This window comes from Monodelphis domestica, chromosome 3 (genome assembly GCF_027887165.1).
Source record: "Monodelphis domestica isolate mMonDom1 chromosome 3, mMonDom1.pri, whole genome shotgun sequence".
Classification (NCBI taxonomy): Eukaryota; Metazoa; Chordata; class Mammalia; order Didelphimorphia; family Didelphidae; genus Monodelphis; species Monodelphis domestica.
In genome coordinates, this window is record NC_077229.1 from 480994945 (window position 1) to 481013751 (window position 18807).

Here is an 18807-nt window from a genome sequence, read left to right on the forward strand (position 1 = left end):
CTCCAACATTCTATGACCCTAGGTCATTTTGACTGAATTTGATCCACTTTATCTATTCTCATAATACATTCCTATTTTGAGTGAAAAGATCACTGATAATATATTGAGTATACCATTGAAAATTGCTACCTTAGGTTGCCATGATAAATTAATATATAAGTACTAAGTTAATAATCTCAGCTTTTTCCTAATTCAGAGCTGACTCCTTAGTTCAAGGCTAACCCATTATAGCTTTTCCAGTTCAGCAAAGCATATAATTATCACCCTTTTCAACCTTCCCCAACTCCATCACTTTTTCACACTTTTAAAAAATTAATTGTTAGTATAATATGCTATAGGAGTTATGAATTTCCCTATTTTGGAGGATACCTGACACTGTCATGGATCTTTTGATTTTTAGTTTTTTAAATTTATGCATCTCCTGTGTTTCTACTGTGGAGAGATATTCAAATGAACTCTTGTCCTAGAATTCTTCTTTTAGTGACATTTTGAAAAGCAGAACCAAGTGTTTTAAAGGATTTCTAGGGAAAAAAAAAACTAGGAAAACTGTGTTCAAGTAGAGAGTTTGAGTTTGGTATGCAAAGTTTGAGAGTTTAGGTCTCTAAAGCCCAACAACTTCATCAGCATTAGTAGCAGACAAGGTAGTCAAGGAACATACCAGAGAACCCTTTTCAGTTCTCAATCCTGTCCCTTCTGTGTAGCCCCAATTTGTCCTCTCCAAATTAGAGCCTTATAGAAAAGAAAGAACAGGGTTGAAAAAAATGATCTAGTAGGGTCCCTACCTCTTTCCTGTGGGGATTCTGACTGCTGCTACTAATACTGATAAAGTTATTGAGCTGCAGAGAGTTTGCTCTCTACCACTAGGAGTTATGCTTGAGCTATCTGGGTTTTGGGTAGGAAAGTCAGTTTATTTATTATAAATTAATTAGTCCATGATCTCTCTCAGTGATCAAAGATGAATTCATTCAGCATATTGAGTTACTAAATTCAATTTTGGAATCTCATTATTCATCTCTCCCTAGAGAGCTCACAAATTGGTGAATACCTAATGAGAAGGTGGGCTAATTATTTTCCAGTTCTTCCCTCATCCCCTCATGATGATGGGAAAATTAACATGCCTATTCACAACATTCCAATATTTTTACTTATCTAGATGGAAGAAATCAGGTTAGGCCTGGTTAAAATGGACATTGTTTATCCTATTGGGGGAATCAATGATATGACCATGCTGCCCCTAGGATATATTTGGCCAAAACTAGTTTGTTGTTGTTGATTGTTTTTTTTTAACTAGACAGGATGAAACTTACATTCTCAATCTTAATGATCTCTATTTTAGAAACTGCTTTAGAGCAAGGAATATAAAGTACATTCCTAGGTCTGCCTGGGTAAAAGAATAAGGTTTGAAAAATGAGTTCAAAATTTAACTGGTATGGCATTAAGAATACATCTTCTAAAACCTTGAAGACATCAAATATCACTCTAAGATTAAATTGACTATATACTAAAAGACAGGAAATGATAGGTTACTAATTACTGATATAGTAATAATTTTCTAATCAGTTGTCTATGTAGTTAAATTATCTACACAGAACAAGAAGGATATGATCAAACAAGCTGTTAATAATAAAATGGGAAATGGATGAAGTAAAAAACAACATTATAGGCCATCATCAAAAACTTAGTCCATATAAGGCAAGTTCCACTATCTGAAGGTCAAGAAAAGCAAAAAAATCATCCCATAATCAAACACTGGATATCTTTAACAAGAAAGAGAATGGCTAAGGTCAAAAGTATATGTAAACTAATTTATAAAATATAAGAGAATAGGATATTCAAATATTATAAGTAAAACCAACTCATAAACATCTAAGTCATAAAGAGGCAAATAAGTCTGCAGAATCTTAGTTTTACATTCAAATCACCTTTCTAGTCTCTTCACTGACCCATGTACTTTTTTATCCAATGACACTAACTTTATTGTTCCTCAACAAGACACTTAATTTTCCAATTCTGGGCATTTTCACTAGCCAAAATACTCTTTTTCTTAGTTTCTACCTCATGGCCCCCCTTGCTTCCTTTAATTCATAACTGGAATCCCATCTTCTAAAAGAGGCCTTTCCCAACTATCTTCTCTATGTTGATTATTTCCTATTCTGCATAAGCAAACATTTGCACATAATTGTTTTTATGTTGTGTCCCCCATTAAATTGTGAGTTTCTAGAGAACATGTCTCATCTATCTTTCTTCTTACCTACAACTCTTAACACAATGCTTGGAATAGAGTAGATGATTAATGTTTATCAATTGACTGATAAAAGGAACAAGAGGGAAAACTACATCTAGATCAAAATTGAACAGGTCAGTCAGTATTTCTCTATAACAAGCTATTTCTGTAACTAATAACAATGAAACCACCACATTTGTACTAAAAAACATCTGTCCTTATTGTGCTATCATGACAATGACAGCATTAAAGATAAGACCCAGAAAAGCAGCTGAACCAAAGTAGGCATACAGAGAAGGCATCTGTCCTTGAGGTTATAAAACTTTAGCTTTTAAGGGCTGATTTTTTAAGATACTGGAAACAGAGAAAGATGCTAGACAAGTAAAAACATCGATGATATTATTTTTTAAAAAGGGGCAACAGTCAGAACATTAGTAACTAACAGTACACAAATCATCTTTCTGGTTTCTATAAAACCTCTTTGAGAATGATCTATATGGGAGATGAAGTGATTCTGGAAGGCAAATTTTCACAAATGTTTTAAGAGCATATCTTCAAAGCCACAAATTAACTGCAAGGTATAGAGCATGTGTCAAACCACCAGTAATATTCCTGAATGGACTTGGTAGCAGATTAAAATGTAATTGGGAAGTATTTAACAAAATAAATAAAAATAAGATAAAACAAAGATGAATTATATTTTAAAACTAAGACAATATTCTGAAGGCATCATTATGTAGGAGTTAGTGGTCCAGTTTCTATTTGACTTTGACACCACTGGTATAAAGGACTCTCTGAGTAATTATTGTTTGTTAATTAAATAAAATCATTCATTTTTTAGAGCAAATCTCTGAAGGATCTCCTGCAAAAAAGTGTGTCTCTTCTGAATGTATAAAAATTTATGAATAGATTCAACCTACAGAGAACTTTGTTTAGTGATGTTTATTAAACAGGAATAAAATAGTAAGTCGTTCACTTATCAAAGGTATTCACCATTATCATGAAATTTTCCCTAATACAGAGTTCAGATAGAAAAGGTATTCCCAATAGAAGTTGAGGGACTGCAAAAGCCAGATAATGTGCTGATTGCATCAAGTAGCAGAATGTTACATGGTGAGATTCATGAATATTTGAATTAGATTCTCCTAACAAAATATATAGGAAAAACTGAATAGATTAAACATATTTTTGTCTACTCTATAATATCCAGTTATTTGAGGAATCTATTGCATTATTCTATTAGTACATATGTCTTAGAGAAGCATTTTAAGTACGACCAGAGTACAAAATTGAGGAGTAAAAAAATGGGTCTTTTTCAATGACCCTAAGCTATTAACTGAGACAAAAACATCTCTTTTAATACCAGCATTCTCCTGATGATATATAACTAGGAATTATGGTATACCAAAATTTCCAAATAATTTACATGACAAGTGATGTGAAAGGAATATGGCATATATATGCATATATACACATTGTAACAGGTTGACATCAGTGACTTCCATGAAAAAAGTGGCATATATCATAATTTTTTAATGATGAGTAAAGGAGAATGATTAGTCATCTAATGAGAGAGTTTCTTAATGCCTAGAAAAAAACATATGGTATTAGGTTACTTCCTATGTAGGATTTTTGGGAGGACATGGACAAGAATCACACAGGATGAGATTGTGGGGGTGGATTGCAATCAGCATCATTTGAGTGATTAGCAGCATTGATGAGATCGCACATCCATTGAAGTAAGGATTGGAAAGGCTGGATAAGAGATAGGACTTGAGAAATGAGAGAGAAAAAAAGAATCCAGGATGTTTTTAATATGACAAAATGTATAATTTTCCTTTCACTGATCAATAGTAACATTGGAAGGAGCTGATTTATTGGGAAAATAAACCCAAACCCAAATAAATTTTGTATATATATGTGTGTGTGTGTGTGTATACATGTACATATATATATATTTATTTACATAATTTGAAATTCCAATGTTACACCACAGGAGATGTCCTAGGGATAGTTTGCATCTAGAGATTAGAAGAGCAGTCAGAATGAGAAACAAGTTTGAGAGTTATCTGCACTGAAAGTGTATTTGAATTTACTGAAAGACCAAGATAGACAATGATCTTGAATCCCAGGTTGAGCTTTTGTGCTCCTTTTAATTCACTTATATACTAGACATTTGGACCTTGCTTAGCTTGGTCTATACCATAGGTATAGAAATTGAGTCAACTCATTTTGGAATTGGAGATAGTGATTGAATAGAATTGCAAAATGATCCCTCTGAGTGAGTTTTTAAAAAACACAGTCAACTGAGACAAAAATGAATCCCTGGGTTAGAGCCAGTAACCTCAGAACTGCTGACAAGTAGGACACAAGTCAACTGGTGGAGAGTTTGTAGTATTCTGAACTGAAGGATCTTAAGTGAAGATTGATATCTCTCTTCCTTTATATCTGAAACTTTGACTGGCGAAGGGGAGGAAAAGGGAAAACAAGGGAACACTTCCCTAACAAGAATGTTGGGTCTTACTTGATCATAGGTGCTAAAAACTGAGAGCCAAGGAGTGGAATAGTTTGAACTGTTTTATTCACAATAGAGTGAACTGGTCATGAAAGTAAAGTTGTGAACTTAGCTCCAAAGTTCTTCTCTATATCTATCTACTTTATAGGAGTAGAGATCTCCAATCCTTACGTGAGCAGCACATAGCTAATTGAAGTTTTAATAATGTTGATTTGCATTCTGATTTCTTGTGGAAGATGGTAGATGCACTGCAAGCTAAAATGTAAATGTGTTTACCTTTTAGAACATGCAAAAGTTGGGAAAGGAGTCAAAAATCTTAATAGGATCAATCTAATGAATTTTTGACAAATTTATGAAATGTACATGAATATTTTATTGAAATTATTTATTTTATTATTACCTTGGATTAAGCTGAGAAGAACTTGGGCCAAGATCAGGGGACAGGTGCTTCCTGAACTATCTGAAGCTACAGCATTAGTTCTTCATATGTTGGGATCAGTTAAGTAATCCTTTACACTGTATATTTTAGGGGATTACTCTCCATATGTAGAGAACCCTGTGTCCTATTTGACAACTGCAAAGTCTATTATTTGCCCCAATATACTACAAAGATCAGACTCACAACTCTGTGAATTTTCTGTGACAAAGATTCCCTAAATGAACTCAAGAGCAGAACTCTCTTCACCCCAAAGTTATACTTTAAGTGGCAAGTTATACAGATTTTTGAAAACAGTAAATTAGAGATATGTGACAGATATTTTGTCTTTCTGAGGAAGTACCATTCAAAAGTAGAATAGAGGCCCAAACCACTTATTATCTGACTTCTGGTTCTGCCTCTGTATCCAAAGATTTTGACCTGGGACAAAGAATATCTTTCTGGTGAGGAAAACTCAGTCTAGCTAGGGTTCTGAGAAATGCCACATTCCTTATGGGAAAAAAGATGGGAATGGTTTTTCCTTAGGAAGTTTTGTTTTTCTGCCAAATTCTGATGGCTAGATGTGTTTGGGAATTTTCTTTCTTAAAGAACAGGATAAATTTGGGGGCCTTAAAAGATTCATGGTCGTATCTATTCCTGCTAACAATTCTAGATGAAGACAATAGCCAAGAGTAGGAAGAAGCTCTATAACCACCATTATGTTCCCAATAGAACTGTCTGACCAGCAGTGGCATGGGCATGAAATCTGCCAAAGACTATGTTTCCAGTAGACATTATGAATCTAGCAGATATATGTCATATGAGATCAGTGTAGAAGAACTAGAAGTAATGCAATGACATTGACAGAAACATTAGTGTTTTTGTAAAATTAAAGGTGTGAGCTCCAACCCCACAACATTCACTTTTGGATACCTATTACCTATATGTATGCCACTTGTTCCATCAAGTTATTTATATTAGAGGTAGAGAATGCCCTGAGTTTGTTGGGGAAATGTCTTGAAATTTTTTTTCTTATGCTGATATTATATTCCTTTGTCTTGAACTGTTTCCTGTAGTTGATTCAAAATGGTAATATATTGATGTATACTCCTGAGCTATGGTTTTGAGTGGATGAAGAATAACAGAGTACCCTGACCCCAGGATCTGGAAGGAATACTCTATGTGCCTCCAAGTGATAACAGATTTGGCAATTAATGGGAATGAAGGAAATTTCCAAGAGGGGAAAATAGAGAGAGGAAAGAGAAAGCTCTGTAATGACTTGAGAATTTAAAGCATATAATGAAGAAAGAGGTAAAGGACTAGAAAGAGGAGAAGAGAAACAGGAATGCTGCCTTTGTCTGAAGACAATAGAATGGATGTTCTTTCTCTGTAGGAATGGGAGATTTCTTTTGTAGCTGGAACCCATTTCCAGTATAACTCTCACATCCATGAGTTTATATCCAATCACAGAACTTTGACTTACTTTGATAAATGGTATATTTTATTTAACAGCTGATTTAAGAATAACAATGCTAGATTGGGCTTTCTAATATTGCCTCTTTGTTGCCTTAGTATAGTTTTCATGTAACAATAATCACTTAGTGATTCTGTAAAAGTAAGGGGCATTCTCAGAGTTCTCTGTAGAGTCAGATAAAATACAGTAAAATATCAATCATCATGACATTGTTTCAGCTCTAATGAGGGGTAAATCATATTTCTGGAATGTAATAGATCAAGTAAAAGTATGAAAATAGTAATATTGTTATTTAAAGAGTTAGAGGAAGCTTTCAACACATTTTTGTTGTTGAGTCATTTTCAGATGTTTGCCATTTTGTTCTCCAGGTCATTTTACAGATGAGGAACTGAGGCAAACAGGTTAAATGACTTGGTAAGTTTCAAATGCCATATTTGAACTAAGGAAGATGAGTCTTCCTGATTCTAGACCCATATCTATCCACTATGCCACCTAGCTTTCTCATATATTTATCAAGAATTCATGAAATGATTCAAATAGGAATCCTGGAGTGAGAAGGCAGAAATAAATTGTGATGTATTTTGAGGAGGAGACCTATCCAAGTATCAGAGGAAGTTTCTCCATTCTGATTCTCAGCTATGTGCTAGAGTGCTGTGGTGGCTTAATAAATGCTGAGATTAATGAAAAATTGCTATATCTGGATTTTTTCCTTGTAATAAAACATGGAAATTCCGTGGCTAATGCAATGGTAAAAAATACAGTGAGGATTCTGCTTCTTGATTTTTAATCTTTAATCAACTCTTTAATCCAGTTATGCATAGCCAGGGCTGTGCTGGAGCAAGCTAGCTGGTGAGAGCTTATTGTTAAATTTTCAGTATGAGCACTTACATCTCTGGAATTGGCAAATTCTATAAATCAGCATGTGCTTTGTAGTTTTATATGTTGTCTAGACATAAGAAAGTGATGGAGAATGTGCATTTCTTTTATTTTTTTTTGGATAGCTAGTTGCTAAACAGCATATCTCTGCCCATACACCAAATTATATATTGCAAATTAAAGTGCAAAGAATTTTTAAAAGGTTTTTAGGAACTAGATTACTATTCTTCACAATCAATGAGTGATGCCCAATCATAATTTTTCCTACTACAATCATCAGATGTGATCCAAGACTTGATACTAGAAAGACATCCAGAGAAATCAGTTTTTCCATTATTCTTATAACCCTTATCAGATCATTATAATAATTGGAATATAATAGAGAATTCATTCTTGGAGTTGGTTATTGGATGAGTCTGATACTTGGATGAGTCTGTGACTACACTGTCATATAGATCAAAATCCATTTCTACTCCATAGAATTTGTAACCTTTGTAACCTTTCATAAATGATCTACTAAATATGTTGGAGACATTCTTTACTTCTTTTAAAATGGATTCACCTCCTTTTCTGATTAGAATTACAGTTTCAACCTTTTTTTCTGAAGTTCATTTTCCTCCTTACCATTTTTTCTCCTATAGCATTGAGTGGAAATATAAAAACTGTATTGTCATTTGATGATAAATACAGTTAACTATAAAGACATTTCTATTTTTCTTTTATTTTAATGCGTTACTGCATATGTGATAATTTGACTTGACTGCATCTTTTACCAAGATTTATGAGGCTATTGATTTCCCTAGAACTACATTTCACTATTTTCTGAAGTGTAATTGTTTCTAATCTATCATTCTTTTCTCAAATGATTTACCGGTGAGTTTATATCCTAAACCAATGTTACCCTTAGCCTTCCAATGTCTCTCTACTTAGCAAGGTGTTCTGGGAGTCCAGGGAAGACTTGTATCTCTGGTGTGAGGGCTTTTCAGCCCTGCTTATCCTCTTGTGGTGTCCACTTGCCACCTAGTTCTCACCTCTGTCTCCAAGAAGCTGTGCCATGAGCAGCAGAGAAAGAATAGGTGCATGAGAACAATTTGTTCCAGTTGCCATGAAGGAAGCAGAAGCAGGTGCTCTGGAATGCTTAGTTTTGTTAGACATGAAAGAAGCCAAGGGCATCCACTGCATCCTAAGCCATCACCAATCATCTTGACTTTTGTCTTCCCTCTGACTTCAAGAGAGTGAGACTGATAGTTTTGTGCAAATTTGTCAGTGCTGTCATTTTGGAACTCTTCAAGTACAAAGGACAACAACCAGTTTGGCAAAGATATGGTGTTTGTTGGTTTAGATGATTTCTTAGCTCTTGTTTCTGACCTCTCTTGTGACGATTATTTTTACTCTTGAAACTCCTTTAAGAAATGGTGAAAATCAATCAACATTAACTAAGTAGTACTGTTTATTCCTATAGTAGGTGTTGGGGATACATACACAGGGTAAAAAAGGACCCTGCTCTTAAGAAGCATATATTATATTGAGGTTAGTATAAGCTTCCATTTCTTACTCATTTGCAATGTCTTTCAAAATATTTCCAAAATATATTTCAAAGTATTTCAAACTTGTGAATAAGGTTATAGGTTAGGGGGCAGCTGGGTAGGTCAGTGGATTAAGAGCCAGGTATAGAGATGGGAGACCTTAGGTTCAAATCTGACCTCAGACACTTCCCATCTGTGTGACCCTGGGCAAGTCACTTAACCCCTATTTCCTAGCCATTACCACTATTCTGCCTTGGAATCAATACATAGTATTGATTCTAAGATGGAAGGTAAGGGTTTTAAAAAAAAGATTTATAGGTTAACCACCTAACTGCATCTTATGAACACTGAATTGTGAATCAGAAGTCCTAGAATTAAATCCTGCCTTTGTTATTTATTTTCAGGGTGATATTGAGCAAGTTCTTTGGGACTCAGTTTCCTTATATGTAAAAATGAAGAAGTTGAATTGGAAGACTTCTGAGATCTCTTCTTTCTTTTTAAACCTATGTTCCTTTTATTCTATCCTAGTCTGAACAATGGACGTTTTTATCTACTCATTTTTTTCTTATATAGGGCTGTGTTAACTTAAAATCTTTTGAATAATTATTTATCTTCTTTTTGAGACTCTGCAGTATTTTGGGTCAGTCATCTTCAAAGGGCAGTATTTGGTGGACCTCACCATCAATAGAAAGTGCTTCATGTATTATGACTATGTGCTGTGCTTCATTCATGATATTGGCAAATATAGTGATTTCATGCCTCCATTTTGTTCCTCACTTGATATTTAATAAGGAAATCATTGAAAGATGTCACATCTATCATATTTTTCAAGGAATTTTATATATTTATATATATGTGAGAGGCATCTTCTTGAAAGGAGGACCATTAATGCAGATATCTTTGCTATATTGAATATTTTAGTACTTTTTTAGTTAAGCAATAAATATTATGGAATCTTGTACTTTTAATATTAGCAAATAATGCGATCATAAAAATATAGTTTGTTGTGAAACATGGGGAAGTCTGCTCCTTTTTTCAGACTCTCAGAGGCTCCTTTCAAACTTTTAAATCCTTTCTAACCAAGAATGCCTTGATTCAAGTGTAAGTTATATTTCAAGGTTTTTTATAATTGAAAAAATAGGCATATGGTCTAATGGTTATTCTTCCAATTGCTTTTTTTTTGTAATAATAAGAGTTTTTCTCCTGTTCACATGGCTCTAATTACTTACCAATTTGTATCAACATCAAAAATATTTTAAAAATATTTTTAAAGTATTAATGCTTAAAGGGACACGACTTTTTTACACAAAATAACTAGCCTTTTTACAACAGTTTCTGTTGTACAATAAACAATTTCTAACAAATAAGCCAATCCACTGTTTATTATCATTAAAAATAAAAATTAAATCTACTTTATAAGACAAACCCTGTCTCTTTCAGTCCTTTTCACATAAGCCTGGAGAATTTACCTAGGGATTAATTGACTATATTGACTGATCAGCCTTTCTTAACCAAAGTATTGCTGTATCAGTTTATAAAACACCTTCCTTATAACATTGCTATGTGTTGACAAATACAAATATTATCTCCCTTATTTAATGATGAGAAAGTACTTGATGTCACTTTACTAATCAGTGACAGTCGGGATTAAAACTAGATCTGCTTAGTTCAAATTCAATACTTTTATGCCATCCCTAAATAGAGAGCTGATGGACCCAGAATGCAGGTTAAAACATTTTTTCCTTGTTGTTGTTGTTATCATTTGGATATGGCTAATGCAGGAATATGTTTTATATGACTATACAAATTTATAATGGATTTTGCTTTTCTTTTCCACTTAGTAGATGAGGAAAGGAAGAAGAAAAATTGGGCCTAAAAAATTAAATTAAATTAAAAAATAAATCCAACTCTTTTCTTCTATTTCAATTTGAATTTTTTTAGCAAATGCCCTCATATAGCTTAGGATCACATAGTTTTCATATCCACAATTGTCTATCACAAAATATGATTTTTCACTCCCAAGGTAATTATTTTGCATTTATTGAAGTCAATTGTTCAGACCCTATCTTTATTAACACAGAATATTCAAATGAAGTTTTATCCTTAATAATGAGAAATTTTAAGGTCACTATCCATTTTTTTTAGTTTTCTATCAAATTAGCACTTCTAAAAAAATCTCCTTTGCACTTAGATATGATATGACATTACTAGAACCTTTTTTGATTCTCTTTAACATTTATAAACTTGATCTTTAGCTTTTAAAATTATAATTTTTAGCCATTATTTTTTTCAATTATTCTTTAATAGTACACATGACTTTTAAAATGTTACTTTTGAGAAATAGAAGGGTAATATACAAACTCATGCAATTTTAATAGTCATTTCTAAAAGTGATTTTAAGAAATGAATGCATTTTTTAGCCTATTTTATTCTTCATAGAAGTTCAATGATGACTCAATATATATAATTAAAGGAAGTTGGTGGTACAATGCACAGAGTGCTGAGCCTGGAGTCAGGAAGATCTGAATTCAGTTTGACCTCAGGCACTTACTAGCATGAGACCATGGGTGAACCACTTAGCCTTTTTGTCTTACTTCAGTTTCCTAAACTGTAAAATGAGAAGAATAATAGCATCTACCCCTCAGGGTTATTGTGAGGATCAAATGAGATAATATTTGTAAAAAATACTTAGCATGGTGCCTAGACCAATGATGGCAAACCTCTTAGAGATTGTGTGTCATGTCCTGCCCCCCCCACACAAGGGAAGGAGGAAGTGTTCCCATGGGGCTTTTGGGTGGAAGAGCAGAAGTGAAGAGTGTCCTCAGTGAGTGTAGAGATGGGGACAGGAGTGGCCTGAGCACTCTTCTCGCCTCCTGCTCTTCCCACCTGTGAGCCACCCACTCTGTGTTCTGTGCGCTCCCTCTGGACCCTCTGTGCACTCCCATTGGGCTGCTAGGCAGAGGGAGGATGTGAAAAAAGGTCATCAGGCCTAGTGGAGGAGGGGGAACAGCTCTGACTAAGTCCCTCTAGCTTTTTGGTACTGAACTCTGGAGTGTAGGGAGGGCTGCCAAGGGCCCACAGAAAGCACACCGCATGCCATAGGTTCACCATCACTGGCCTAGAACATAGTAGATGCTAAATAAATGCTTATCCTTTTCCCCATGATTAAATAATAAGACCAGAAAATGCTGAAAAAAACCAGTCAAAAAGCATTTAGTATTTACTATGTCTCAGGCCCTATGTTAAATAAACTAAGAACAATCCTTACCCTCAGGAAGTTCAATTATAATGAAAGGAACAGGCACTTATATAACCAGGTATATCTCTTTTTGCAGAAGATATGGTGGTATAATTGGAAAATTCTAGCAATTCACCTGAAAGAATTGGTTAAAACAATGATTTTAGCAAAGTGGTAGGATATAAAACAAACCCACATAAATCATTAGCATTTCTGATGATTTATTAACAAAGCCCTACAAGAAGTGAGGGTAAGAGATTTCTCATTTAAAATAATCAGACAGTGTGAAATAACAGGTAATACACCTGACAAGATAAACCTAGAAAATATATGAACATAATTATAGAACACTTTTTTATGGAAATAAAGTCAGATTTAAATAATTGGATAAATATTAATTGTTCATGAGTGGACTGAGCAAATATAATAAAATGTTGATTCTGCCAAATCTAAATACTTATTCAGTGCTGTCCCAATTAAATTACCCAAAAATATTTTATTGTGTTAGAAAAAATAGTAAAATTCATTTGAAAGAGTAAAAGGTTAATAATATTAAAGAAATTAACAAAATGTATAAAAAAGGAGTTATAATAGTACCAGGTTGTAAACTTTATTATATGGTGGTAATTATGAAAACTATCTACTATTGGCTAAGAAATAGAAAGACGATCAGTAGAATAGAGTACATATACAATACACAATAATTATGTATTTGATAAATGTATAGATTTAAACTTTGGGTATTAAAATCAAATTCAACTTCAACATTTTGCAAAAATTGTTGGGAAAACTAGAAAAAAGGCGGACATAAACTATAGACCAATATATTGCATTATTTGCCAAAGGTCCAAATGTATATGTGATCTTGATATAAATGGAGGTATCATAAGTAAATTAGAACAGGAAACATATTAGCCATCAGATCTGTGGAGAGGAGAATTTATGAATAAAGAGATAGAGAGCATTGTGAGATGTAAAAGAAAAGATTTAATACATTGAATTAAAGAGATTTTTATACAAATAAAACCAATGTGCCCAAGATTAGAAGGCAGAATATTTGAGAAAAATTTTATAGACAATTTCTCAGATAAAGACTTCATATTTCAAATATAGAGAGAACTTTGGCAAATTTATAAGAATATGAGTTATTCTCTATCAGATAAATGGTCCAAAGATATGAACAGGCAATGTTTGGAAGAAGGAATCAAAGCCAATTATAGTTACTCTGCTCTAAATCATCAATAATTATAGAAACTCAAATTAAAACAACATTATGATATCATCTCACACCTATCAAACTGGCTAAAATGATAGAAAGGGAAAATTATTGAAATTGAATATTAGAAGAGGTCTATAAAAATTGAATATTAGAAGAGATCTAGAAAAATGGATGTGCTAATATGCTGTTAGTAGAACTATGCATTTTGGAAAGCAATCTAGAATTATGCTCAAAGAGTTATTTTTTTAAGTTATAAAATACCCCTTTGATATACCACTAATTAGATTTGTTTCCCAAGGTGTTCATGATCTAAAATATTTATAGCATTTCTGTTTGATTTCAAAGAATTGGAAATTAAGGAGATATTCATCAGTTGGGGAATTGCTGAATGAGTTATGGTAATTAACTGTGATTGAAAACCACTTTACTGTAAGAAATTATGAGCTGGTTGGTTTTAGAAAAAAATGGAAAGATATAGAACAAAGAAGAGTGAAAGGAACAAAAACAAAAGAACATTTTATACAAAAATAATATTGTTCAAGGAGTAACCTAATGTCTAAGCTATTCTGAATAATAAGAATATTAAAATCTATTACAAAGCACCTATGATGGAAGATACTATACACCTTCAAAAAAAGAACTATGGAACTATATATATTGCATGGTTTTGCATATATAACTCTGATAAATGTTGTCCTTCTTTAATGGGGGTACAGGAGGGAGAAAAAGCTGGCTCAGAACTCTTAAGGAAAAAAGTAGAATTCAAAAATAAATAATAGTCAGGTATATTCAATATGTATGCATCTCAAAGATATAGTATTAATGCCATTTTTTGACTGAATAAAATAGTGCTTAGAATATATTATATAATAGAAACCAAAATATCAAAATAATGTTTTTGTTTATAAAATAGAAATATAAATTTCTCAGACTTGTGTTAAATCTGTTCTTTTGTCCAGTTTGCCTTCTGTTAACTACTAAGCTCCACTGAGGCTCTCAAAGCACAGAGTTATCTAGAGACATCTTGAGGACATGTAGTATTGCATTTGATTAACTGCAAAGAGCAAATTTATTTATAACATATTCTTAAGATAATGATAAGTTATAAATTATTTAGTAAAAAATAACTAGAACAAGAAAATAAGTTTTGATTTTAATTTTAAAAAATTCTTAAACATTTTTTTCATGGCTTTTTAAATCACAGATAAACAAATCTAAGCCTTATTTGAAAAAACAGGAAATAAGCCATCTTCTCTGGCATTGCGTTGTTGTTTGGTCTTGTGTAAAGAACCAGCGGCCTCAGTTAAAAGAAGTACTGAAACATCTTTTCATACATAAAACACAGCTTACACAACAATTCTGGTAAGTGTTCCCTTTTAGACCTGATGGAACACGTTGAGCAACTTTTGTGCTTAAATGTTAAACAATTTTTTAAATTTAAAAGTTAATCACACTTTAGCTGGCTATGAAAATAATTTATAATTACAGTGTGAAACCCAGAGGCTATTTACGTACTTTGCTTTTGTTTAGATTCTCCATAAATTGTTTTCAGCTTTTTTTTCAAGAACTACATGTTGGGGGCAGCTGGGTGGCTCAGTGAATTGAGAGTCAGGCTCAGAGATGGGAGGTCCTGGGTTCAAAATTGGCCTCAGACACTTCCTAGCTGTGTGACCCTGGGCAAGTCATTTAACCCCCATTGCCTAGCCCTTACCACTCTTCTACCTTAGAACCAATAAATAGTATTGATTCCAAGAGAGAAAGTAAGGGTTTATATATTTAAAAAAAGAACTACATGTTCACACATTGATGTTTATCTTAATTATAATTTGTTAGCCATGATGTATTATGTCATTCTTCAGGGAAATAAATTTTGTAAAGTATAACAAAAATTAGTTGCATGCTTAATAGGAAAATAAGGCTTTAAATCTAACAGAGAAGATCAAGGAGGAAGAATAAAAAAAGAATAAAAGAATAAAAAAGACCTCTTGGCAGAAATTGCTCTTGCTGATCACTCAAATGTTTGTGTATAACTATTAAAAATGACTCTCTTCCTTAAAGAGAGTCTCACTTTCTAATTCTTTTTGTTGTTGTTTTTGTCAGGATGAACAGTAATAATCTGTATCGCTAAGGCAGGTTGTGGGCTTTCTTTTATTTCTTTTATTTTTTTCATTATTGTCAGTTGATTTTAAATCTCTAAGGCTCCTCTGAGGCCAGACTTTGAAATGACTCAGAATTAGTGAATTCGAGTTGTAATTTGAGCAGATCAAGCTAACACCTCATTATCTAAGCTATCTCTGGGAATCTGGAGAATCCACAAGACAGCAGATGAATACTAGAGATGTCTTTGAGTGTTATTTAATTCTAGGACAGTTTTGAAGAGTCTAGACAAAAATGAGGAATATGAATAATATTATGTTTAACTATTAAATAGCTTATTTATTGAATTCTTTGGAGTCTTAAAGTTTAAGAAAAAAGAAAAATATATAATTATAGAAAGATACATAATTTTAGAAGGAAATACATATACTTATATGTAAAATGAAATTACATAAAATTACTACATTAAGGCAATGCATTATTTGTCATTTCTTTAATGCATTACTTATATTTCTTAAAGTTCAAATGAAGATGTTATATTACTTTTATCATCACTGGTTCAAAGAATACAGGCTACTTGACTATGGTCACACAATTAATATCAATGTAATTCAAGTTATATAAATGCTATATTCATGGCATGGTGCTAAGATCTGGGAATGTAGATATATAAGAGATCTAAGATCTGAGTGCTGATTTTGGAATCAGAAAACCTTAATTTAAATCAAGTCTCAGACTCTTTCTATCTCTATTTGCCTGTGCAAGTCACAACCTTTGAGCCTCAGTTTCCTCATAGGCAAAATGGGGATAATAGGATCTTTATTAAAGGATTATTGATAAACATTTATTAATCACCAATGTTCCAGGCACTGGGGATAACTGGGGATACAAAAAAAGACAAAAGATAGACTGCCTTCAAGAAAACAACATACAAACAAATCTGTATACAGGATAAATAGGAAATAATTAAAAGAGGGAAGGTACTGCAATTAGAAGGGATTAGAGGTCTGGTAGATAGTGGGATTTTAGTTGGGATTTGGAGTCAGGGAGGCCAGTAATTGGAGAAGAGGGAGAGTGTTCCAGGCATGGGAAACAGCCAGAGAAAATGCTGAAAGCTGAGACATGGCATGTCCTGTTCTTGGAAGACCCAATACAATAGGCCAGCGCTACTGCATCAAAGAGTATAAGTCAAGGACTAAAGAATAAGAAGGATGGAAAGAAAGGTAGGAGGGGGCTAGTTATGAAGGACTCTGAAAACCAAACAGAGCATTTTGTATTTGAACTTTAATGCAATAGGAAGACAGTGGAGTTTTATTGACATGATCAGGCCTGAGCTTTAGGAAAATTACTTTAGTGGCTGAATGGAGGATGGATTGGAAAGGAGAGAGTCTTAAAGAAGGCAGTTCTTCCAAGTTGCTTGAGAGTTGCTTCCAAATTACTTGAGAGAGGTTAGCTTTAATAAGGAATAAGACCACTTCATGATGTGAGACAGGATTATTGTAAAATGAAAAGAGATAGAAACTCATTTTGGAAATCTTAAAGAGCTATATAAACTCTAGCTGTTTATTTTTATAATAATTTTTATCATTGTTAAGTTAAACAATACCAGAACCAAAGTGTATTCTGTTGATTTTTTTCTGGTACCTTTTGTGATAGGAGATGATAATGTTAAAAATCAAGAGAACATAGAGCAAAACTTTAGAAAGCTTTAGAGATATCTATGAAATTGGCTTGTTTGTATTCTAATTGTGATAACTATCTGCTCCTCAGTTCAATTCAACATGTATCTTCAAATGACATCCAACTTCTAATCCCTTGATAGAGTAGAGTCTCCTCTGGATTCCCAAGAGAGCATGGGATCAAAACAAGATGTTCCCACACGTTTTTTTTTTCATTTTTTAAAATTTTATAATCTTTTATTTGATCGTTTCCAAGCATTATTCATTAAAGACAAAGATCATTTTCTTTTCCTCCCCCACCACCCCTAGTTCCCACACGTTTTAAGAGAGAAAAATTATGAAATCTAAATATGTGACCTGCAAAATAGAAATAGTTGACAAAATAGAATAATTGAGCTATGTTCTGTTTTCATTTTATCTTTCCTTGTATTGCTAGTACTTAAACACACTACCTGGAAAATACTAAGTAAGTAATAAATACTGGATCTGTGGTGACAATTGTAATCAAAGCAACAAATAGAAAACAACAGATTGAGAATGCAATATACAAAAGTGAAGGACAATCTGGAAGAATAGAAGCAAAAAACAATAGCATTTAAAGAAACATGATCTCTTTACAGGCAAAACCTACTGATATCATAGAATGAATGGAAATAATTTTAGGATTATGTCTCCCAGCAGAATATGACTGGTCAAAAATCTTACTGCAATAATGAAAGAAAAAAAATCCAGAAAAAACTTCCCAGAACTTCTGAATATCAAAAATAAAGTCTCATTTTAAAGAATTTACAGACTACCACCAGAAATAAACCCCAACGATGTTGCAAACTTTAAGAAATTAAATCTACTAATTTCAATATAAACAACAAATTCTATAAAAAACCAAAATATCTTTAAATCTAAAATGCAAATAATGCATTAAATGTAAACAATAGGAGGGAATGGAATATGTTCTAAAGAACAAAGCTCAAGAAGCAATCTGAGATGATATACCCTGAAAACCTTAACATAATCACTGGATGTATTTGAAGAGAAATACTTGAAGCATTTCTACAAAAAAAAAAACAAAAACAAAAACAAAAAAAACAAAGCAGACATGGTCAGATTATTTATTTTCAAATGACTTAGACAACAGAAACGCAAGATAGGATAACAAATACAGCAACCATAGCTGACACAAAGAAATAAACTATTCCATTAAAAAAAGTAAAGAAAAAAGAAACTAGGAAGAGAAAAACATCAGTGAGGTTAAGAACAACAAAATAATAATAGAGCAACCATTGAAAGATTTCTTTCTAAAAGTGCACAGTGAGATAAAGATGAAAGCAGAACTTGAATAATAATAACTAATAATGAATATACATACATATGTAAGAATTTAACATTTAGGTTTTATGCTAAATATGAAAGTTCTAAAGTAATATTGTGGTCACTAATTTAAAAAATTAACTCTTAAGTCATGAGTTTGTTAGCCATTCTGAACAATTTAATTTAACAGAGATATAGTAAAAGAGAAAAATGTAGGAGGGAAGTAGAAAGTTTTG

At 32.8% G+C, this 18807-nt stretch overlaps 1 protein-coding gene across 2 annotated transcripts in view; it reads left to right on the forward strand.

Annotated features, from left to right (window-relative positions):
- Positions 1-18807, forward strand: part of TMEM232 (transmembrane protein 232) — a 183299-nt gene that overhangs the window by 80217 nt on the left and 84275 nt on the right. For both annotated transcript variants that reach the window (XM_056824706.1, XM_056824705.1), the window contains exon 8: positions 14692-14849. In XM_056824706.1, the coding sequence (XP_056680684.1) occupies positions 14692-14849 (158 nt within the window). The remainder of the gene's footprint in view (positions 1-14691; positions 14850-18807) is intronic.